The sequence below is a fragment of the Loxodonta africana genome, chromosome 4 (assembly GCF_030014295.1).
Source record: "Loxodonta africana isolate mLoxAfr1 chromosome 4, mLoxAfr1.hap2, whole genome shotgun sequence".
In the NCBI taxonomy this organism is placed as follows: domain Eukaryota; kingdom Metazoa; phylum Chordata; class Mammalia; order Proboscidea; family Elephantidae; genus Loxodonta; species Loxodonta africana.
In genome coordinates, this window is record NC_087345.1 from 86,581,488 (window position 1) to 86,607,683 (window position 26,196).

The 26,196-nt window shown below is 36.9% G+C and overlaps 1 protein-coding gene across 1 annotated transcript; it reads right to left on the reverse strand.

The window, feature by feature from the left end:
• Positions 1-21,614: 21,614 nt before the first annotated feature.
• Positions 21,615-22,787, reverse strand: LOC100670770 (olfactory receptor 6C4-like). The gene has a single exon (XM_003405495.3). It carries the CDS (start codon positions 22,705-22,707, stop codon positions 21,742-21,744), a length of 966 nt encoding a protein of 321 aa, XP_003405543.2. The 5' UTR covers positions 22,708-22,787; the 3' UTR covers positions 21,615-21,741.
• Positions 22,788-26,196: the final 3,409 nt, after the last annotated feature.

Genomic DNA, 26,196 nt, shown 5'->3' on the forward strand with positions numbered 1-26,196 from the left:
TCACCATTGTGGTAAAAGATGTGTACTCTGGGCACTCCACTTATGGGTGTATGAGTCTAACCTGGTAAATCCAGTCTAACATGCTAATTTTCCTCGGCCTTTGGATACATTCCTCTGCACTATGCCAAGGCAGGTCTGGTATTTCAACTTGATTTAGTGTAGGCCACTGCATAATCCATGCTTCAGTGATCCTACCAAATAAACTATTAGATCCTTTCCGAACCTCTCAAGCTGAAAAATTAAATGAATCTGTTCTTAGTAGGCCCATATCACTAAACTGAGACTGATGCAACTTTATGTTCCTTGCATCATTATCCCACACCCTTAATAGCCAATCCCGTACATATTCCCCAGGTTTATGTTTCCACATATTAGAAAACTCAGACAGTTTTTTGGGAGTGCCATGTACCTCCTCTTGGGTCATGCTTCATAATTCACCTTTTGAGGCTTGCTGGGACTTAAGTCTAGTTATCAGTATAAAGCAAATATGTGTGGTAGGATTGTGTTATGAACACATTCGGCAATGTCTTGTAAGCCTTCCACTTCAGATAATGCCCCATGCAATGACTCAGATGCCTCCTCAGGCAATAATTCAGACAAAGGCTCTTCATACATAGATGGATTAATGTCCTCAGATGGGGGTGGAGGAGCTACTGGTTTTACTGGAAAGGGTATCTCAGTGGTTTACTGGGGAGGGTGATTTTATTGGAGATGGTGTAGTAATCCCTTCAGATAGCAGTGACAGGACTGGTTCTGCTGGCAGGAGTTAGTCAAGGGAATTTAGGGGCTCAGCTCCCTGATTATCTGCCCATATGTCCCAAACCCAAATTTCAGGACCTCATTTCTTCCCAATCAATATCCTTACTTTAATTTCAGACATCATTCAAGATTGGAAATTCATATGGCGTTGTAATTCAGCCACTCTTATGATAAGACTCTGGGTTCATTTTTCAGCAATACCAGCTCTGTTATTACAAGAAATAACGCTTCCTTTCAAGGCGCAAGTGGCAACTTTGAGGTCACTTATGCAGTGCTTGAGCTGTGATTCTGAAGCCCTGAGCTCCTCTCTTTTTTCACCTCTTTGTCTAATAAAAGTAGGACCAACCAACCAGCTTCCCTATACTTGTCATCTTGACAAAATTGTATAAGAGTGTCCAAACATGCCATCACCCAGACCCTTGCTTCTCACCAATACTTGACTTATTGGTGGTGATATTTTGTGTATTTCTATACCTCCCTCTATGGATTAGCAACACACTCTTTACTACTAGAAGCAGAGTCTTCAAGATCTTTAAGACTAACAAAACTCGAGAACCGATTTAGAAAATTCATACTTACAGTTTTGTTTCCCTAGAACCACTCTCCGTACCAAATGTCTTAGGCTGGGTTCTCTAAAGAAGCAAAACCAGTGAAATGTATATGTGTATACATAGAGAGAGAGAGGCAGAGAGAGAGAAGTTCATGGAGCAGGAGTCAGCCTGAAGACATCTCCTGACTCATGTAGCTGCAGTGGCTGAGAAACCCAAGACTGGCAGGTCAAATGGCAGGCTGTTGTCTCAAAGTCTGTGGAGGCTGACGAATCCCAAGTTCAGCAGGTAAGCTGCCATATCAAGTTCCAAAAAAATGGAGGTCAGATGATGATAAGCCAGATGCAAGATTCAGAGCAAGGGCCTTGCTGGAACATCCATATGTACTGAATGAAGGCAGGCCAACCCCAAGGAAATTCCCTTTCAACTGATTGGCTGCTTATAGCAGATCTCGTCAGGGAGTTGATTTCATCATTAAATAACTGACAAATTACATCGTTACATAACTGTCAAACTACATCATAACTATCGAACCACTGAAAATCAAGGTCCATCCAGTCTGAGACACATTAATCATTGTAGGTTCCCACACTCAACCTGCCCCAATATTCTGCTATTTGAAAGTAGCAGCCTAGAAAAATTTGCTCACTTCATTTTTACTCAAAATTTAATTAACCAAATAAAACTCAGTGAGGTCAGTTTTCCCCTTAATTTTCATAAATCCAAGTGTTACAAAAGAATAAAATATTTTATTTATAAAGTTATTTTGAAATAAATACATTTTATGTTGTTGAGAGTTACTGCTTAACACAAAAAGACAAAGAAACAAATAACAAAAAAAGATGCTATTTTCACTTTTATCTTCTGTGTTTTCTTTGACTATTTCTATTTACATTGAAGTGTTGTACATGTTAGTAACTCATTCCACTTTGCTACATGAATTCCTTTATCTGTGTTTATTATTATTTCTGATAGATTTGTTCTTCTGTCACTTGGATGTCAGCTGAGGGCTCTTTGACTCTTGAAATTGAAATAAAGTTGATTTAAACGCCTCTAGGCTATGTACAGTGGGAATTCAGTACCCTCACTAAACTTCTGAAATTCTCCAGGAATTACATTCTCATGCCCATTTTCCGTGACAATACTATTTTGCTTCTTAATTCTATTAAAATGCTTGTTAGGTGATGATAAAATGGACATATATTTTCCACCAACGCTATAGTCCCAGAGACCTCTGAGGCTATCATGACAAGTTAAAGAAATTAGAGAATTTTTTCAAGAAATGGAAATTGACTTTTATAGGAAATTTTTACATTACAATGAATAAATTAATACTGTTTAATAAATATGAGGGTATTTTTCCAAATTGAAGACAAATCCATCTTTTCAGTGTCGTATTTCACAGTGTTCACAATGACCATGTGTACTAAACTGAAAAAACCAAACCCATTGCCATCCAGTCAATTTTGACTCATAGTGACCCTATACCAAAAACAACCCATTGCCATCAAGGCAATTCCAACTCATAGCGACCCTACCGGACAGAGTAGAACTGCCCCAAGGAGTGGCTGTTGGATTCAAACTACAGATCTTTTTGTTAGCAGCTGTAGTTTGTCGTAGCTTTTAACCACTGTACCACCAGAGTTTTATAGTGACCCTATAGGACAGAATAAAACTGCCCCCATAGGATTTCCTGGGCTGTAATCTTTACGGGAGCAGATTGCTACATCTTTCTTCCATGGAGCACCTGGTTGGTTCTAACCCCTGATCTTGAATCTAGCAGCTGAGAATTTAATCACAGTACCACCAGGGCTCCTTACCATGTATACCAGAAACCTGAAACCAAACTCATTGCCATCCACTTGATTCCAACTCATAGTGACACTGTAGGACAGAATAGAACTGCCCCACAGGGTTTCCAAGGCTTCAATCTTTACAGAAGCAGACTGCTACATCTTTCTTCTGAGGGGCATCTACTGGGTTCAGACTTCCAACCTTTCTTTAGCAGTTGAGTGTTTAACCACTGTGCCTCCAGTACAGCATACACAATTATAATTGTCAGGAGGAAATGACAAGCCCATTTAATAAAATGTACTTCTGATAATCTGTTAGATACTCTAAAGGATAGTTATCCAAAGCATGATTCTCACAAATTCTAATTAGATTCAAAATTTCTAATTAGATTACACAATTGTTCTTTCAGTATAAAGTTCAAATTGATCAGTTTAATGTTTGCTCTATAAAAAAATAAAAATACTTTAGCTCCATACCATGCTGTTTCAACAGTTTACAAAGGAAATCAATTTCTTCTTTCAGCTTAATGCAGTAAAATTAACATTATTAAAATAAAAACACAAAATTTTCCAAACCTTATTGTCTTTAGTAGCAATTTAATTCCTGACTATCTACTTTTGATGTGAGTCCCAGAATAGAAGAAATTTCTGAATGTTCCATTTGCACTAGATTTTTTATAATGCTTTAGACCATACTTTTATCTTGTACCTCATCCTAAAATATATCAGCGCCAGCAACAAACATTCAGGATGTGTAAGCTAAAAAAAAAAAATTAATGTGACAAGAACCTGGTCTTTTCATTTATTCTGTCGTATTTTTAAAAAATGAGGCAGTGTTCTTCAAATAGTTATATTATAATTGGAACATATTTTCCTGGTTACATACAAACTACCTATATTTCTTTTTTAAAAAAGTACAGAAAAAGAAAATATTTTAGGCCAATCATTTACTTTCAGATGATTCTGACCTATTTGAGAAGCACAATAGCTTGCTTTGTAGTGTTTAAAATTCCAAGATCTCTAATCCTTTTTTATACACTGTGCTCTTTTGTTTCAAGGGAATTCATTGACTTAAAAATTTTAAAAAAAGAAAAAGAAAGAAGCATTTGCTTGGAGGGCCATCATACAAGGATATTAATAGCATCTGAAAAATATTTTATAAAGTGGAGAAAGTGCCATAATTCTTAAGCTCAAATCTAAAAAAGTCAATAAGCTTTTCTTTGAGGCAGCTATAATGTTGTGCACCTTCTAAGGGATATGCAAAAGAACATATGTGAGCTGACAGTCTTATGATAATTATATATTTAGAACATAAAAGATAAAACTCAGTAATCTATAGGATGGAAACATTTAAGAGAATTATTAAAAATTTGGATGCATATTGATTAAGTAAGATGATTACATAGTAACTATCCAGATTAGGCCTCTTCCACCACTCCCCTGTCAGTTTTCCTGCTATGGTGGCTTGTATGTTGCTGTGATGCCAGAAGCTATGCCACAGGTATTTTAAATGGCAGCAGGGTCAACCATGGTGGACAGGATTCAGTGGAGCTTCCAGGTAAGATTTGGAAAGCTGACCAGGCAATCTACTGCTCAAAAAATTGGCCAGTAGCAGCAGAACTTTGTCTGATACAGTGCCAGAAAATGAGCCCCTCAGGTTGGAAAATACTCAAAATATGGCTGGGGAAGGACTCCCTCATCAGAGTAGTGTTGATCTTAAAGATGTGGATGGAATAAAGATTTTGGGACCTTCATTTGCTGATGTGCCATGACTCAAAATGAGAAGAAACAGCTGAAAACATACATTAATAATCAAAACATGGAATGTACAAAGCATGAATCGAGGGAAATTAGAAGATATCTAATATAAAGTGGAACTTTTGAAGATAGATATCCTAGGCATTAGTGAGCTGAAATGGACTAGTTTTGGCCACTTTGAATCAGACCATTATATGGTCTACTCTGCCAGGAATGACGAATTGAAGAGTAAGTGTGTCGCATTCATTGTCAAAAAGAAAATTTCAAAATCTATCCTGAAGAGCAACACTGTCGATGATAGGATAATACCCATACACCTACAAAGAAGACCAGTTAATACAACAATTATTCAAATTTATGAACCAACTACTAAAGCCAAAGATGAAGAAGATGCATTGATAATTACTGGTGATTGGAATGTGAGAGTTGGAAACAAAGAAGAAGGATCAGTATTTGGAAATTATGACTTTGGTGATAGAAATGACACCAGAAATTGCATGATAGAATTTTGCAAGACTAATGATTTATTCCTTGCAAACACATTTTTTCAACAACAAAAACTGTGTACATGTGTACTATACATGTGTACCTCACTGGATGGAATACACAGGAATGAAACAGACTACATCTGTGGAAAGAAATGATGGAGACAGTCAGAACAAGGCCAAGGGCCAAATGAGGAACAGACCATCAATTGCTCATATGAAAGTTCAACTTGAAGCTGAAGGAAATTAAAACAAGTCCACAAAAGCCAAAGTACACCTCACCTGAATTTGGAGACCATCTCAAGAATAAATTTGCACATTGAACGTGAAAGACCAAAGACCAAACGAGTTGTGGGATGACATCAGTGACTTCGTACATGAAGAAAGCAAAAGGTCATTAAAAGACAGGAAAGAAAGAAAAGACCAAAATGGATATCAGATGAGACTCTGAAACTTGCTCTTGCAGTGGAGTAGCTAAAGTGAATGAAAGAAAGAATGAAGTAAAACAGCTGAGCAGAAGATTTCAAAGGGCAGGGAGAAGTCAAACTAAGGTATTACAATGAAATGTGCAAAGACCTGAAGATTGAAAGCAAAAAGAGAAGAACATACCTGGCATTTCTCAAGCTGAAAGAACTGAAGAAAAAAATTCAAGCCTCAGATTTCAATGCTGCAGGATTCTTCATCTCACATATTTTGGATGTGTTATCAGGAGGGAACAGTCCATGGAGAGGGACATCATGCTTGGTGAAGTAAAGGGTCAGTGAAAAAGAGAAAAACCCTCAAGGAGATGGATTGACACAGTGGCTGCAACAATGGGCTCAAACATAGCAACAATTGTGAGGATGGCACAGGACAGAGCAGTGTTTCATGCTGTATATTGGGCTTCTATGAGTCAGAACCAACTCAATAACACCTAACAACAACACCAAAGATCAAGCCTCTTAGGTCTATTGTCTTGAGTGGCAGACTTAGAAGGTTAGTCTTTAAGATATAGAAAAATTTGTCATCATTGACAAAGAAAACATTAAATGAGGTAACATTACTATTTAAGAGTCAGAATCAGAAAGATCTGGATTGAAGGGAAGTAAGGCCACCATTGAGTTCTTATGCCAGACACAAGAGAATTAGGTGAGTTTGCACCCACAGAAACACTTCCACATTTGAATCATTAAGAAAAATGTGCTCATTCTACTTAACAATTATATTTCAAATTCATTTACTTTTCTACCTTTCCTCTACTGTATGGTTAAACTCATACTAATTCCTACAACAGCTAAACTTCAAAATCATTGTAGCACAATTTTAATGAAGTATAAAATGCATACAGAAAATTCAATTGTAGGTGTGTAGCTGGGCCAATTTTCACAAACTGGCCACACCCATGTAAAACACACCCATGTAAACAGTACTTAGATCAAGGAACAGAAAGTTATCAGTACCACAGAATCCCCTCTTGTGTTCTCTTTGTTCAGTATTCCTCTCAAGGCTAACTATTCTTACTTCCAGTGGCACAGATTAGTCTTAACACTTTTTACACAGTAGAAGGTTATGTTATTAAAATTTAAAGTCAAATATGCTGCACAAAAAGAAGATGTTTTTGGAGGGTAGACTTGGGCTGTTCTCTTTGTAATCATTCAGAGATTCAAACTGAATAAAGTTCTGTCATTGTCAACATATGTCAACAATCGGTTAGCAAATGAAGGAAGACCAAGAGTAGAGAATCACTTAGGAGGTATTTATGGTGGGCCTGGAGATGACTTTCATAACTTTCATCTGTATTGTTTTGACAAGACTAAGTTATATAGACACACCTAAACGCAAGGAAGTCTGGGATATCTGCTCTAGGTTACTCTTAAGAAGAGAAAATTTTAAGACTAGACAATCAGTCTCTGCCACAGCTGCCATCATTCTCATCCAATCTACCATTACTTTGGACCTGGGTTAGTAGCTTGTAACAGATTCTAAATAAACTTCTTCCTTCCTTCACTGGATCCATTTCCTATAGAAATGCTAAAATTATGAGACAGAAAATAAAGATGTGTTAGTTTTTGAATATTCATTTCAGGAGATCATCTACATAAAAGTCTTCTGATATAACTCTTCCCAACTTTCAAGAATAATAACCAACACTGAAAAATAATAAAGCAAACTTTCTCAACTCCAGAAGCATTTGAAAGTAACTTCAAGATGAAAAAAATTTTAGATCGAGGAAAATATATCCAAGCTTTATGGCACAAAGCAGAGGCCACATCCAAAATGAATAAAGTGATCTTTAAGTCCTCTTTAGTTTCTCTCCTTATCTTAGAGAAACCTAGTAGATACTACCCGGAAAAATACTAACTATAACTCTGTATAGGGTTTTATGTGTGTATCAATTACATTGTGGTTCCTCCTCTTCAAAATATTCTGTTAATTTATTTTGTTTTTTTAAAATTTATTTTATTTTTTGTGGTTGTTGTTGAGAATATACATGCAGAACATATACCAATTCAAGAATTTTTACATGTACAATTCAGTGACATTGATTGCATTCTTCAACTTCTGCAACCATTCTCACCCTCTTTTCCAAATTGTTCCTCCCCATTAACATAAACTCACTTCCCCCTAAGTTTCCTATGTACTACTTCTAGTTGCTGTTGTCAGTTTGATCACATATAGTTCTTAAAAGGGCACAGTGCTCAAGGCAGTCTTTCTATTTATTATTTTGTTTGTTTAAATGTTGTTGTTGTTGTTAGGTACCATTGAGTCAATTTTGACTCATAGCCACCCCATGAGTAGAACTGCCTCATAAGGTTTTTCTAGGCTGTAATCTTTATGCAGCAGATAGCCAGGTTTTTCTCCCACGTAGCTGGTGGGTGGGTTCAAACTGCCAACCTTTCAGTTAGCAACTAAGTGCTTAACGGTTGTGCTACCAGGGTTCCTCTTTTTTTTTTTTTTAATGGTATACCATATTTTAACACAAATAACGCATGCCTTCCACCTTACTTTGCCAACCACTCCCTCCCCCAAGAGGTAATTTCTTAAGTATGCTTTGCTGTTTTGTTTTTTGGTTTTTTTTTTACAGCAACACAGAAAAATAAATTGGCAAAGTGGCACACCTGAAAATACCTCACAACAGAAGGGAGTGGTTGGCAAACAAATGTAGAAGATGTGCATTGTTTGTGTAAAAATGCAGTACATACAAAATTCTCAAAAAGTAAAAAAAAAATTAGAACTCTGTTGATGGAAAATAGTAACCTTCTGCTCCAGCCATCATCAAATAGAATTCCTGTTCTCCATATACTTTCACTGGTTTTTCTTTATCTGTTGTTTACATTCCCATTGCCATCCAGTTGATTCCAGTGATAGTGACCCTGTAGGATAGAGTAGAACTGTTCCATAGGGTTTTCAAGGAGCCACTGGTGGATTCAAACTGCCAACATTTTGGTTAGCAGCTGAGCTCTTAAGTGCTGAGCCACCAGGGCTCCTATTACTTACATTACTATTTTTTTTGTTTTTAAATAATTTTTATTGTGTTTTATTTCTTTGTATCGCAGTACCTTCCTCTCCATATGGGAGGTGTATGATTACATTTCTTAGTCCCTCTTTATTATTTTATTAGTCCCTGTGTTGTCTTCTTTTATATAATAACATTGCCGTTACCCTGTGTTGGGATTTTTTTTTTTTTTTAATCTTGCTTTTTTTTGTTTTCTTCTTTTGGATTTCCCTGTCTGGGTTGACTTCTGGTTGCTCTGCCCAGTGTTCTAGTCTTGGGCCGATACCTGATATTATTGATTTTCTAACCAAAGAACTCCCTTTAGTATTTCTTGTAGTTTGGGTTTGGTTTTTACTAATTCCCTCAACTTCTGTTTATCTGGAAATGTCTTAATTTCACCTTCATATTTAAGAGACAGTTTTGATGGATATATGATTCTTGGAAGGCGATTTTTTTCCTTCAGTTTTTTAAATATGTCATCCCATTGCCTTCTTGCCTGCACGGTTTCTGCCAAACAGTCCAAGCTTATTCTTATTGGCTCTCCCTTGTAGGTGACTTTTCTTTTATCCCTTGCTGCTCTTATAATTGTCTCCTTATCTTTGGTTTTGGCAAGCTTGATTATAATATGTCTTGGTGACTTTCTTTTAAGATCTACCTTATGTGGAGTTCGATGAGCATCTTGGATAGATATCTTCTCATCTTTCACAATATCAGGGAAGTTTTCTGCCAACAAATCCTTACCAACTTTCTCTGTATTTTCTGTTATCCCTCCCTGTTCTGGTACTCCAATCACTCGTAGGTTATTTCTCTTGATAGAGTCCCACATGATTCTTAAGGTTTCTTCATTTTTTTTTAATTATTTTATCTGATTTTTCTTCAAATATATTAGTGCCAAGTGATTTATCTTCGAGTTCAGAAATTCTAGCTTCTACTTGCTCAATTCTGCTCATCTGACTTTCTATTGAGTTATCTAATTCTGTAATCGAGCCATCTATAAGTTATTGTATTAGTTTATGCTTACTTACTGTGTCGTATCTGCTTGCTTTGTTGTGTTTTGGTATACCCCTATGGATTGTTTGAGTGAGCTATCTTGATTATTTTTGCCTTTGGAGCTCTGGTGTCCTGTCCCCAGCTGGCTATAGCTGTTATCAGGTATATCAGTCTAGGAGTCCATTCAGTTTTCTTGTATGAATTCAGCTCAGGTTGCCAGGTAGCTGATATCAAGTGTGTGGTACAGGCTCTTTCCCACAGTCTTAGAGGGGCAGGGGTGATTGGCATATATGCCCGTATCTGATTGCAGCAGGGGCTCACACTCTGTACAAGGCAGGGGGCTGAGAACCAACCCCCAAGTGCCTCTGAGGAAAACACATCTCTGTTCCCTAAAGCGTGCTGGTGGGTGGGCTCTGCAGAGGGACCATGGGCACCCAAAGATTTTGTTGTAAGGACTGGGAGGTACCAGTTATCCCGGGGCCCCTGTCGCTGGTGGCTGGGCGACCCAAGTGGAGCCACCAGTCCTTAGGTCCCTGTTGTGGGTAGGTGAGGACTTGTTTAACAGGCAAAGCAATGTCAAACATCAAACACCCACCTCTCCACTGCACTGCTGAAATGGTTGGAGTTTGCCAACAAGGGCCTATTCTCTCGAAATAGGCCCACACAGGTCCATGCAGAAGGGAAAGGTGCTCAAGGTCCACAGACGGTTTATACCTGGACAGGAGCCACTTCTGTCCTGAGCTCCCCCAGTTAATGGAGCTAGCAAATTATCTTGTCCCCCCAGTTGGAAATTTTTTCCTTCCCCAAGGCCAGGAGGACAGCTCCAGGTGCTCACCAGGGTCTATCTCAGGCCTAGGGATTCAGCCGCTGAAGCTGGGTTGGGGCGGGGGGGCGTGGTAAAATATACACAAGTACTTAGCTTTTGCCGAGAGTGCCCTTCTGCTCAGGTTCTGGAGGTGTGAGTGGGCTGTGTGGCTGGCTGCTTCTCCCTGAGGAAACTGCAGCTGAACGCTAGGACCAGTCCGCCTCTGCCAACGCTGCCACAGCCGCTCCAGGAATGGTGCCTGAGGGCTCCCCACGATTCAGGTCCGGCAACTCCTCTCCGCTTCTGAACGGTCTCTTCCTTCCCCTGCCCCTCGGTTCATTGTCTAAGCTTGCCTTTGATGCTCAGGGCTCCCAGCTTGTCACAAATATACTCATTTCGCTTGTTTTTGGGGGGGTCTTTGTTGTAAAGAGGGCTCGAAGGAAGCGTCTGTCTATTCTGCCATCTTGGCTCAGCCTCACATTACTACTTCTTAAATAATATTTTCAGTTTCAGATTAGTTCTTTATTCTCTAGTATGAAAAATTATTTTTTTACACTTCCTACCCTCACACTTTACCTTTTCCTCTTTCTTTTTATTATACTTTTCATAATAATTTGTATTATTGATTAAATTTTTGTTGTAATTCTCATTTACCTTTTTTGACAATGTAATTATTTTTTTCAAGCTGAGCCACATCTTAGCCTATGTTATGTATCTCTTTTTAATAACATTTTGTTACCACTGGACTTAATTTTCTCATTAAAATATTTGCTTGGCCCTAGGGGTACAGTGGTTAAGAGCTCAGCTGCTAACCAAAAGGTCAACAGTTCAAATCCACCAGCAGCTCTAATCCACGAGCAGCTCCTTAGAAACCCTGTGGAACAGTTCTACTCTGTCCTATAAGGTCGCTATGAATCAAAATCAACTCAATGGCAATGGGTTTGAAAGAAGCAAGCAAGAAAGAAGCACCAGGAGCATAGCAAGTCCTTTGGACCTGGGGTCTCTGTGCTGAGAAGGTCCTAGACAAGCGGAAGATTGATGGCAAGGATCTTCCTCCAGAGCTGACAGAGAGAGAAAGACTTCCCCTGGATCTGGCACCCTGAATTCAGACTTCTAGCCTACTAGATTGTGAGAGAATAAACATCTGTTTGTTAAAGCCATTCACTTGTGGTATTTCTGGTATAACAGCACTAGATAACCAAGACAATTGTTATATTCCTTTGTCCAACCATTTATACTCCCTGAAATGCCTTGCTCTACTTCCTTATCCAATTCCTAGCTAAAGATCCATCCTCTCCTATAAATCTTTTCCAAATGCCACAAGCCCAGAAAAATCCTCTCCCCTGTCTTCTATGTCACTTTGTAAAAATGAATCTCATTTATCACCAAGCTTATGGCACATTATATATGATTATATTCATACATGTATTATGTCTCCTCAATAACACAGTAAACTGACATAATCAGAGATCCTGTTTTATATATATATTTCTTTTATTTTTCAGTGTATAACAATCCATCCTCTATAGACCTATGAAAAATTGTTTACTAAATATTTGTTATTGATAAGGAAGCCATCAAAGAAACATAATTGTTAATAAAGTCACCAAAGAAGAAACCTGTCCTCAAGGGATGAAACTGTACCTAAGGATTTTCAGGACATTTAGTTTAATCCGGGCTTGTAAAATTCTCAACCACATAATCAACTTCATTTGGGTTGGCTTGACTTTTTACTGATCATATTATCTTAGGGCAGTTGACTTTAACTGCAGTGTGTCCAAACACTTGCCCAGTGATTGATTATTAGAGTAAAAATTATTAGAATTTCTCCTCTCTATTCTCCTAGGCAGAGCAAAATTACATATTGGGTCGCTCGCTATAAGTCAGAATTGACTTGATGGCAAACAATAACAACAACAGTAGATTGAACTATATGTTAGTTAAGAAGCAAAGAGCTGAATGGAAGTCACTGGCTCATCTGAAGAAGAGTCCAGTCTTAATGGCAGGTTTTCTGTTTTTCTTCTTCCGTTACTATGTTACCACTTTTTGAATTTTATGATTCCTCCCCTTCTTCCTAATTTTATTTTTCTTCTTCTTTCTTTTCCTTTGTTCACTATTGTTCTCCCATATTCTGAACTGCATCCAGCAGAAACACTGAATTGGTTTATTTCTGTTCAAGTCAGCTTCATTATGCAATAAGGTAGTATTAAAGGGAAATTGAGGACTAGTTCCCTCTTTCCTTCTTAAAAACTCATTGTAACTGGCTTGAAAGGAGCCTTCTTGTTTTTCTGGACAGAGAAGTTTCCCTGTGTGTATGCAGATCATCTGCTAAATAAACACTATGCTCTTTAATTCTTTTTGTGCGTTGATTATTTTGACAATAAACTTAATACTGGAACAGAGGATGGTAAAAAAGAGTGTCACCCCATGAAGAGATAAAAATAGTAAGATAACACATTACAATGTTTTACAAGAGTAAAATATTAGAAAGAACTCACACAAAGAGTGTTGATTGGCTGAGTAGAAAAAGCAAAAGGCCACACAACCGAAGGGCTAATGTCATGATTATATTGCATTGTTTCCACTATTCATTTTAGCCAAAAGCTCTTTTTCGATGTCATGATCATATACATGTATATCATCTTTTCTCTCTTCTGCAGTCTTCCTGCACTCACAGTCAAGTCCTTGAGGTGATGATGTTAAAAGGGTCATTGGTCAGGCTGAGTGTAAACAACATAACATTTCAGCCTTTACATCTTGAGAAAAGAGGAATGCTATTTTTTACACAATGTTCACCCCTTCATTTCATTACTGTAAGGGTGACCTCAACGGAGGAGAATTTTAACAATCAAGTGGATAGGATGATAGGTTCCATGGAAACCAATCATTCTCTTTCCCTAGCTACTCCCATTATTGCTCTATGGACTCATGAACAAAGTGGCCATGGAGGCAGGTTATGCAAGGGCCCAGCAACATGGACTTCCACTCACCAAGGCTGACTTGGTTACAGCCACTGCTGAGTGCCCAATCTGCCAGCAGCAGAGACCAACACTGAGTCCCCAAAGTGGCGCTATCCCTCAGCCAGCAACATGGTGGCATGTTGATTACATTGGACTGCTTCCATCATGGAAAGGGCAGTGTTTTGTTCTTACTGGAATAGACACTTACTCTCAATAAGGATTTGCCTTCCCTGCACTCAATGTTTCTTCCAAAACTACTGTCCATGGACTTACCAAATGCCTTATCCACCATCATGGTATCCCCCACAGCATTGCCCTGGATCAAAGGACTGACTTCCCACCAAATGAAGTGCAGCAATGGGCCTATTCTCATGAAATTCACTGGCCTTACCATGTTCCCCAACATCCTGCAGTAGCTGGATTGATAGAATGATGAAATGGCCTTCTAAAGACACAATTATGGCACCAGTTATGTGGCAAAACCTTGCAGAGTTGGGGCAGTGTTCTCCAGGAGGCTGTATATGCTCTAAACCAGCATCCAAAAATGGTGCCATTTCTCCCATACAAACAGAGGCATTCCTAGGTAATCAAACTAAACATCTAATTCTGATTCTTAGTGACCCATATTAATAAATTCATCTTGATTCATCTTTATATTCTACCTTGGTTTTACATTGTTAATATCCACTCCCATACACCCGCCAATTTTCTGTTGATATAAATTAGCAAAACTGTATAATTCTTTTATATGCCACCTCCTCTCAGGTCACACTTTGTACTCTACCCTTTAGAGCTTGCTAGGACTTGATCCTGAATGTAATTTTAGAAGCAAGGAGAAGTAAGCTATTATGGGTAGTTCTTAAAGATAATCAGCAACACCTCACAAGGCAACTACCCCAGGCTCTTCAGGCAAGAGGAGACTAACCTGCTCAGCCACAAGTGGTGAAGAGTGCAAGATGGAATTTAGGAATTTGGAGCAAATAGTTCTATCAGAATATGTCCAAATGCCCCATCTCAATGTTCAAGATCCCATAACTTCCAAATCAATGCCCTAACTTTGATAAAAGAAACCCTGAAAGTCCAAGGTTCCAACTTACATTCTAATTCTATCACATAAAAAATTAGACTTGGATTGGGTGTTCAGGAATCTATGGCCTCCAACTACAGGAGACAAGGGTTTCTTTCAGAGTAGTCATAAAAATTTTCATGTCCTTCATAGGGAGCATAGGTCCCTAAAAAAACCAAAGCAAACCCGTTGCCGTCGAGTCGATTCCAACTCATAGCAACCCTATAGGACAGAGTAGAACTGCCCCATACGGTTTCCAAGGAGCACCTGGTGGATTCAAACTGCCGACCTTTTGGTTAGCAGACGTAGCTCTTAACCACTATGTTACCATAGACTCCTAGGTGGCCCAAAGGTTTGTGTTTGACTGTTATCCAAAAGTTGACAGGTCAAACCCACAAAAGAGCACCACAGAAGAAAAGGCCTGGCAATCTGCTTCCTTAAAGATTACAGCCAAGAAAACTCTATGGAGCAGTTCTACTCTGTAACACATGGGTTCACCATGAGTCAGAATTAATTCGATGGAAACTAACAACAACATAGGGAGCATGAAAGTGGAATTTAAATACCTGATGTCACCATTTTTCTTCTCCATGCTCTATATCACCCTTGTAAGCAACCAGTCAACGCTGTTATATTCATTATTTGGAAAAAATATTCTAAGACAGCAAATATTTCATCAACCAGAGTCTTATAGTTTTGACACTGCATACCATGGACAAAAAGTGCCCCCTTCACCACCAGCAGTGATTTAGGCAACTCATCTTTAAGGTTCCATTCTCCTGAAACTACTCTTGGTATCAATACACACAGATAGATGATTCATGGATAGAATTATAAATAATTACTTTAAGTTTGACCTTATGAAATCTGGGAATCTACTAAATACTGTCTGTAAGGCTATTTTCTTCATGACTGATGCTGGAGTTTGAAATTCACAGAACAGATAGTTGGAAAGGGAGAGCAAGAACAAGCTGGAATCTAAAGGTAGGAGCATGAGCCTCTGACGATGAACTGAAGTCTGTGTTAGTTGTTTGTTTTTCCTCACTTCAGACTTATTCCTGTCCTAAAGATGCCAGATCAAGAGACAGTCATTTGAAGAGAACAAGGGGATACTATGTCGTTTAAAGTCAGCGAAGGTGTGCATCAGATTTCTACCCTTTATGTCCTTTCAGCATACTTATGCAATACGTATGCTGAGCAAATATTCCAAGAAGCTGGACTATATAAAGAAGAATGTCACATCAGGATTGGAGGAAAACTCATTAACAACCTGCGTTATGCAGATGACACAACCTTCCTTGCTGAAAGTGAAGAGGACTTAAAGCACTTACTAATGAAGACCAAAGACCACAGCCTTCAGTATGGATTACACCTCAACATAAAGAAAACAAAAATCCTCACAGCTGAAACAATAAGCAACATCATGATAAACAGAAAAAAAGGCTGAAGTTGTCAAGGATTTCATTCTACTTGGATCCACAATCAACACTCATGGAAGCAGCAGTCAAGAAACCAAAGAATACATTGTATTGGGCAAATCTGCTGCAAAAGACCTCTTTAAAGTGTTCAAAAACCAAGGTGTCACTTTAAGGGCTAAGGTGGGCCTGACTCTAGCAATGGTTTTCAGTCGCCTCATGCATGCAAAAGCTGGGCAATGAATAAGGAAACTCAAAGGATAATTGATGCCTTTGAATGATGGTGTTGGCAAAGAATATTGAATATACCATGGACTGCCAAAAGAATGAACAAATCTGTCTTGGAAGAATACTGTCAGAATGCTCCTTAGAAGCAAGGATGGTAAGAATATATCTCACATACTAACTTTACTCTGGAGATGTTATCAGGAGGAATCATTCCTTGGACAAGGACACTATCCTTGGTAAGTAAGAGGATCAGCAAAAAAGAGGAAGATCCCCAGTGAGATGGATTGACACAGTAGCTGCAACAATGGGCTCAAGCATAACAACGATTGTGAGGATGATAAATGAGAAATGTTTGAGTATTGAGATAAATATTTTGTGGATGACAAATATCATTATATAAGAACTCTGAGATATAATAATAAATTTAAAATTCTACCAAAATTAATTATCACACGTGATTAAAATTTAATGTTAAAATTTTTTAAGTTTGACAACATATGCAACTTTCTGTCAACTTTCTAAAGTCACTATACTGGGTATTTGTGATACTAAACAAGCACACATTTGAAACTCAGGTTAGCTGACAGAAAAATAACTTTTTAATACCTCTTCTAGTAAAAAACACCAATGGTGGTGATGTTTCCAACAATTTATTAAGTTTTTCTTCCTCTCCAAGAAAAATTGATTGAGACTTTTAAAAATACTATGTGTATTTGTGTGTGGTGTATGTGTTTGTTTTAACAGAAATTATCCTTGTCAATAAAAATTCTACCTACACAGTATCCTTTTAATCTGTCCTTTGAAGTGAGCAACCAACAAAAAACCCATTGCCATCAAGTAGATTCTGACTCATAGTGACCCTATAGGACAGAGTAGAACTGCCCCAGAGGGTTTCCAAGGTGTGGCTGGATTCAAAATGCCAAACTTTTGTAGAGTTTTTATAAGGAATTGGTGTTGCATTTTGTCAAATGCTTTTCCACATCAATTGAGGTGATCATGTGATTCTTTTATTATGTGGTGATTGATTTTCTAAGGTTGAACCATCCTTGCATAAAAAAAAAATTTGCATACCTGGTATGAATTCCATTTGGTCGTGGTATATTATTTTTTTTGATGTGATGCTGAATTCTATTGTCTAGAACTTTGTTGAGAATTTTTGCATCTATATTCATGAGAGATATTGATCTGTAATTTTCTTTTTTTGTGGTGTCTTTGCCTGTTTTGGAATCAGGGTTATGCTAGCTTCATAGAATGAATTAGGAAGTATTGCTTCTTTTTCTATTTTCTGAAATATTTAGAAAATATAGTACCGGTGTAAGCTTTTCTCTGAATGTTTCGTAGAATTCTCCAGTTAAGCCATCTGGGCTTTTTTTGTTGTTGCTGGGAGTTTATTTTATTACCTTTTCAATCTCTTTTCTTTGTATAGGTCTGTTCAGATTTTCAACACCGATTTGTGTTAGTTTGGGTAGGTAGTGTGCTTCTAGAAAATTGTTCATTTCCTATAGGTTTTCGATTTTGTTGGAGTATAGTTTTTCATAATACTCTGTTATGATCCTTTTTATTTCTGTTGGGTCTGTTGTAGTGTCCCCTATTTCATTTCTTATTTGGGTTATTTGCATTCTGTTCCTTTTTTCTTTTGTCTATTTGGCCAGTGGTTTGTCAATTTTGTTGATCCTTTCAAAGAACCAACTTTTGGTTTGTTGATTCTTTCTATTGTTTATCTATTTCATTGATTTCTGCTCTGATCTTTATTATTTCCTTTTTTCTGGTGGCTGTGGGCTTCTTTTGCTATTCTCTATTTGTTCTAGTTGTGTAGCTAATGCTTTGATTTTGTCCCTTTCTTCTTTTTTGATATGTGCATCTAGTGCTATAAATTGACCTCTGAGGACTGCCTTTGCTGTGTCCCAAAGGTTTGGGGATGATGTGTTTTCATCTCATTTGATTATAGGGATTTTTTTATTCCATATCTGATTTCTTCTATTGTCCAGTGGTTTTAAAGTAGGGTGCTATTCAGTTTCCATGTAATTGATTTTTTTCTTTTGCTCTTCCTGGTGTTAATTTCTACTTTGATGGCATTGTGGTCAGAGAAGATACTTTGCATTACCTCAATATTTTGGATTTTGTTGAGGGTTGTTCTGTGGCCTAAGATGTGGTTTATTCTGGAGAACATTCCATGTGCATTAGAAAATAATATGTACTTTGCAGCTCTTGGACGGAGTGTCCTATATATGTCTATAAGGTCAACTTGGCTGATTGCATCCTTTACATCTTCTGTATCTTTGCTGAGTTTCTTTCTAGATGCTCTGTCCTTTATTGACAGCAGTGTGTTAAAGTCTCCTACTATTATTGTGAAACTGTCAGTTTCTCTTTTCAGTGCAGCTAGAGTTTCTTTTACGTATTTTGGAGCCCTGTCATTGGGTGTGTAGGTATTTATTATGGTTATGTCTTCACAATGGATAATACTTTAATCATTGGATAGTACCTTTCTTTGTCTTTTATCATTACATAGTACTCTTCTCTGTCTTTTATGGTGGGTACTGGGTTTTGTTTTAAAGTCTATTTTATCTGAGATTAGTATTGCCATTCCTGCTCTTTTTTGGTGGCTGTTTCCTTGATAGATTTTTTTCCAACCTTTGATTTTAAGTGAATTTACATCTTTGTTTCTAAGATGAGTCTCTTGTAGACAGCATATTGATGGACTCCGCTGTCTCATTTATTCTGTCACTCCAAACTTTTGACTAGCAACTAAGCTCTTAACCATTGCACTACCAAGGCTTAGAGCAGCCGACACAGGGTGACAATATTTTGGTTGAATACCATTAATGTATTGATGATAGCATATAAAACAGTGTTTAAAACAACATACAAATTGATGTGTTAATGAATCAATTACTTGACTGTCTAGAAAACTAACAAATTAACTCACTAGCTGACTAACTCATTAACATCAGTTATGTGTTAAATGTTTAGGTCACTCTTTAATGCAGTTACGGCTAGGTGTGGTGTGATTGATTACTTTTGTGTTGCCCTTCTAGCCATGGTCTTGTAACTCCCACTCAAGTGGTTGGGCAGGACTGTGAGACAGGGTGATTATAGCCCGTCAAAGAAATTAGTCAGTTTTGCTATCTCACTGGGCTTGAAATGAGCCACCCCAGTGGCAGGAAAGAGACAATCCCACCACCACCAAGGAAGAACCACCAGGAGACAGTGTGTCCTTTGGGCTCAGGATCCCTGTGCTAAGATTCTCTGGAACCAGGAGACAGGAAGAGTGAGAACTGTAACACTAAAGGCAGCAAGACATGGCAGCAGAGACCCAGCAGCAGAGGCCTGGTAGCAGGAGATGGTGCAGTGGGCTTTCTGGCCGATGAAGAGAGAAAGCTGAGTGCCTTTGGGCAGAGGCCCACAGCCAGGAAGTCCAGCTGGGAAGAGGCTGTTCTGATGGAAGAACTGCATCCTTGAGTGTTCTTGAGTCTGAATTGTAACCTGTTACTTCCCTAATAAATCTCATAATCATGAGTATGGTCTGTGAGTTCTGTGTGGCCATTGCAATGAATTATCAAATCCAGCAGAGAAGTATAGAGTATTGCGGGAGGGATGGCTGATGTCAGAACTGGTAGAGACAGGAGGCATATCTGACTACTGCCTCATAGGAATCAGCCTTGGGCTATTGATTTTGATTCTCCCTCCCCCTTGTAAAGTTAGAGGAGGTCAGACACTGCCTCCGTGCCGTTTTTTAGCTAGGTATACACCCATTGTCATTCAGTTGATTCTGACCCATAGTAACCCTATGGGACAGAGTAGAACTGCCCCATAGGATTTCCAAGGCTGTAAATCCTTATGGAAACACACTGCCACATTTATCTCCCACAGAGTGGCTGGTGGGTTCAAACCACCAACATTTCAGTTAGCAGCCTCTTGCTTTAAACACTGCACAACAAGGGCTCCTTGGCTAGGTATACAGGAACTGACAAAATCTCCGTTTTCAATAGGTATCCATTATTAGGTATCCCATGAATCTCCGCTACCTGGTAGAGTCTGCATTATTAGTTAATGGATGAACAAAGAAATCCAAGAGTACAAATTTGATACTAATTTACTACAAGCCTTAGTGAAAGTTTCTTAACATCTCTGGGACTCAGCTTTCTTCCTAAAAACAAGGGAATGGAGTAGAACATACCTATAAACCAAAAAAAAACCTGTTGCTGTTGAGTCGACTCTGACTCATAGCTACACTATAAGGCAGAATAGAACTGCCCAGTAGGGTTACCATAGAGTGGCTGGTGAATTCAAACATCCAACCTTTTGATTAGCAGCCATAGATCACAGCTGTAGCTCTTAGCTACTGTCCATGCTATGTATCTGGCCCATGCATTCTAAGAAATGAACATGGGCACAGCAATGTTCTGAAAGTTGCAGCTTTTACTTGTGATGGAGACTCTAAGGAGATCAGATTGTAAAGATTTAAAGTTTAGTGTGATGAGAGAAAAAAAAAAAACCCAAGGACTATAATTTACACCTATGAAATAATTAACATCATGGTTAATATATTCCATATTCACTATTCCCTATTAAATGATTATTGAGTCAATGATTAGGCAAAACACTAAATTGTATGAAATAAGTTGGAATGACATATTTCTAATTAGATTAGACTTGAGTCATGGCTTTAGTTCTCTCATGTATTTGCTCAAAGAGTTTCATCTATATGTAAATAATCACTTAACATTTTTCCATCAATGCTAAAACAAATACACAATGATTTTCTTTTCTTTAGAATTTTTTTTTTTACCTGAAATACTTGAGTATGCCTAAATGCTCAATGAGTGATTACTGTGAAAAGACTAACCTTAAATCATAATTTTAGGCTTTGAAAATAATCAACTTTATGTCCATTCGGTAATATATTAAAAAAAAATTATGGCATAGTGGTTAAGTGCTACGGCTCCTAACCAAAGAGACAGCAGTTTGAATCCGCCAGGTGCTCCCTGGAAGTTCTAATCTGTCCTGTAGGGCCGCCATGAATAGGAATCGACTCAACCGCACTGGGTTTGGTTTTTTTGGTTATTATTTAAAAGCTAAAGTATATTTATATGGAATGTGAATTTAATTATTCAGTTACAAATATAGAGATGACCATAATGATATTGGATAAGATTAAAAAATTAAGTTATAACAAACTGACTACTAGAAGTCAAATTCCTAATCCTGACTCTTCCCTTAGTCTTTTCTTAAAAGTTAAGTATAAATAAAGCAAAATAAAACTAAAGTGTTAGAGGTCACACAGATACACACAAAACCTTTACATTTTTGAGAACAGTAGAGATGGTGATAAAGTAGTTTAATTGGGTAAATAGTTCACTGTTCAATTAGGAACATTAATGAGATAATGTAGAAAAAAATATTGTTAAATTATTATAAAGTCCACCTCTAGTCTTCCAAACATTTCTTTGTTATTCGTTTTAATGATGTACCTCAAATAGTTTCACTTTCTTGAAAAAAAATTGTATCTTGCTGACCATATCTTTGAAGGCTATTTTCACTTGCTGGTTCCTTAGGGTATAGATGAATGGGTTCAACAGAGGGGCAACTGAGGTATTTAGCACAGCCACTCCCTTATTAAAAGTGGCTGCATCCTCAACAGAAGGGTTTATATACATAAAGATACAGCTTCCATAAGATAGTGAGACCACAATCATGTGAGAGGAAAAAGTAGAAAAAGCTTTTTTCCTTTGATGAACAGAGGGGATTCTCAGAATTGTCCTGATAATGTATGTGTAGGAAAGAATCACTAAAACTAAGGTAAAGATGAGTGTAGCCCCAGTAAGGAAAAACTCAATCATTCCTATGAAATATGTGTCTGAACAGGACAAATGTAACAGTACAGTGTAGTCACAGCAATAATGATTGATGATGTTGGACCCACAGAAGGGCAGCTGGAGAGTCATTATATGTGGCACAAGGACAACTAACAAACCAGAGAACCAGGAACATAGGACAAGTTGAATGCACAGTCTCCTACTCATCATGGTCATGTAATGCAGGGGTCTACAGATGGCAACATAGCGATCATAGGACATGGTGGCTAAAAGGTAAAATTCAGTGGCTCCGAGAAGGATGGCAAAAAAATACTGAGTGAAGCAACCAGCAAAGGAAATAGTCTTGTCTCCAGTTACGATATTGACTAGCATTTTGGGAACAAAGACAGAGGTAAAAGAAATTTCCAGAAAGGAAAAATTCCGGAGGAAGAAATACATAGGACTCTGGAGGCGATAATCCAGCAGGGTCAGAATGATGATGGTCAAATTTCCCATAATACTTAAGACATAAGTTAGAAGCAGAAAAAGGAAAAGCACAGCCTGAAGCTCGGTGTCATCTGTCAATCCAAGAAGAATGAACTCTATCACTGACGTTTGGTTTCTCATCATGAACTTCAGATATATTAAAGGAAAGAATTATGATTAAAAACAAAAATGTTGCAATAAGACTAAAGGCTCTATGTATTGTTTTAAATATAAAAGCAGATTCAAAAAAACAATCTGAAGCAAGATTTTTAACCCTGAATCTTTCTTAACCCTTTATTTTGAAAATATCCTACATCTGAATGACAAAACAATAAATTGAATGAAAAATACATATATAGCAAAATAAATGACTAACATATTTGCTTATTTTACTTCATGTGTAACAAAGACTCTGCTTCTTAGGGACATTTTCAATTATTTCTTCCAAATTTTACCATGATTTATTTTTCACCACTTCCCTACCTGTTTAAATTTTCCTTCTTAGTCTTTCTATCTCAATTTTCATCTTTGAACTATTGGTTTTGTAGCTCATGCATAGGTAAATCTAAAGCTTAATTCAAGAGAATTGGGTTTACTTGAGGCTTTAAAAAAAATTAATCCTTTAACTCTTCATTTATTAGCCAAAAGAGTAAATATAACTCAAGATATGAGCAATAGAAGATAAATGAACTTGTTTTCTTTTTTGTTTTGTATTTTGTGCTTAATTCAAATGTAGAACATATGGATTAATTGGTGTTCAACAAAATATTAAATCAAAATTATATCACTGATTGTGTTTTCTTGATGGAAACAGGACCTGTCTGTCTTAGGCTGGGTTCTCTAGAGAGGCAAAACCTGTAAAGCACATAAACAGAGAGATTTGTATCAAGCAAATGGCTTACACAGTTGTAGAGGCTGGAAAGTCTCAAGTCATTGGATAGAGGCTCCTCCTGATGCATGTAGCCACAGGAGCTGGCGAACCCTAGATCAGCAGGTCAGAGAGCACGGCTCTTATTTACAGGTTGTGAAGATTGACAAATCCCAAAGATTGGCAGGCAAGATTGCAGGTAAGCTTCTAGCTCAAGTTCCAAGAATAGGAAGTCAGATGAACAGGATCCAGCTGCAGGATCCAGAATGAACAAAAGCCCACAAGCCTTGCCAGAATATTCACTTATATTCAATGCAGACCACACGTCCAAGGAAACTCCCTTTGAACTGACTGGCTACTCACAGCAGATTCCATCATGAAGGTGATCACATAATATTAAATCTCATCATGGAAGTGATCACATTATCATATGACTATCAAACCGCTGAGAATCATGGCCCAGCCAAGTTGACATGCAACCTTAATTGTCACACTGTCCATCAACATATAATATAGTTCATTAAAAAATCATTTCAAGTTCTGTTCTCTGTAAAATTTTCTCTAATAATTCCTATCAATAAAAATTTGTTCTCCCCCTTTTTTATAAATATTTATCATAGCATAACACCGGTTTATAAAGTTCAGCAAATTATTCTCTAGTAATTTCAAGCATATAAGTCTTATCTGTCCAACTTAAAAATAATAAACTGCCTACGAAGAGTAGATAAAAAAAAATAGTCAGTGAGAAATAGGGAGACCTTTTCAACAAGACGGATTGACACAGTGACTGCAACAGTAGGCTCAAGGAAAACAACAATTCTGAGGATGGTACAAGACTGGGCAGTGTTTCATGCTCTTGTACACAGGGTCGCTATACATCAGAACTGACTCAACGGCACCTAACAAGAAGAGTAGAGTCCTATTACTTTATGTTTTTTGTAGAGGCCAGCATGTTGTACAGATTTGCCAAAATGTTGATGAAAAACTTATTTTTGATTCTGTTTAAATTCTTACCCCATCTTATCAAATGCTAGAGAGTTTTTATTCAAATCAGAATCTCTAATTAATTTATGCATATAATTCTTCAGGATTTTCTTTTAATATTCTCAATCATCAGTATAAAGAAATATTACTAAAAGAATGCTTTCTCCTACTAAAAAAAATTAAAGGCTCTTTTCATTTTAAAAATTAAATATTTCACTGCATGCATTGGCAAATGCTCAGATTACAATATGTAATATATTTCCATAGTCACATGTCTAACCACATCCATTATCAAAATTAAAATTCCAGAAAGATTTGATATGGACAAAATGTCAGCTTTTGCAAAGTTAGAAAGACTGTGTAGTAAAATTATATCTGGGAAAATGTCAGGGGTCCTAATATAATAACATAAGCCAATTTATACCAGTATTTTCTCTTTTGTTAAATACTTCAACAACTAGTTGTAAAATTAAATATACTAATAAATTTAAAAGACATAATATACTATGTGGTTATGCAGTGTTTTTATTGTCAACAAGGAAATTTCTTTATATCAATGAATAATCTTGTTTACTGAATTAATAATGCAAACCTCTGTGTTAATTGAAATTATGATTATCAATTCCTAATTATCTTATAAAATTTATAATGAGTATAGATGAGTGTGTAAAATGAAAAAAATAGACACAAAAAAGAGAATATTATGAAAAGATTTTATATTCAGAAAAATATCAGGACACTACTTCCAGTATAACAAAGCAGGTCATTAAACTGTAATATTGAAAAAAATAGATATCAATCTTGAGGAATTGATCAATCAGTAATGATGTTTTGTTTCTATTTGGTAGATACTTTGAAGACATCAATTTTTATCTTTTAATTCGAGAGCCTAGATATTAGTTAAGACTTAAAATTCAAGCAGAAAATAATCAAGCAATTGCATTCACTAAAAAAAAGAGCACTAATATTTTGAAATTTCTATTTTTTGATAAAAATGGTTTTAACAAAACAAAAAATTGTAAATATTTCCCACAAAATAGAACCATTTTAAATAATGAATAAGTCAGCGTTCAAAAGTTAGTAGCAAATACAGTATTTTTATGTTAGTAACTGATATTATCTATTAAATATAGGATCAACGAAAATGAAAATTTTTGTATAAGAAGCAAAATTTAACTCAGGCATAGTTCTTTTCTATGTAATAAAGAAAATAATCTTTACAATAAAGATTAGTGTCATTCCCTGAAAAATAAAAAAGTTGAATGTGTAAAAAGAAATTTGTGTTTTAAAAACGTAAAATTATGCATATATTGGATCAAATAATGAAAACTTATTCAAGTTAAGATTTATTTAGCAAAAAGATTCTGCTTTCAAAAGTTTTACATTTAAGACATTCATTAAAAAAAAACTAAGTTTTATTTGTGGTTAAAAGGACATGGAAGAACTTTCTCAATCTTTTCTGAATGACTTTAATTATGGATCAATTCTCACAAGGTAAAAATGTTTCCACAATGAACTACATAAATGTCATGTTTAGCCCCCAGGTCCTTCTGTGGTAGGCTTTAGAGCTTTAAGCAACACTTGTAAAATTATGGAGCATTGTGTGAAGTTACGCTTACGAAGCAAGCTAAGAAAATAGAATTCATAGAAAATAAGAACAAGAACAGTGGAAAAAACATTTTTTTAATTTAATTTATTATATTCACTTTAAGCTGAAATTATGTGAGTACAGTGTAACATTTCCTGCCTGAAAGAAAATACATGTATGCTAAAATATTAGA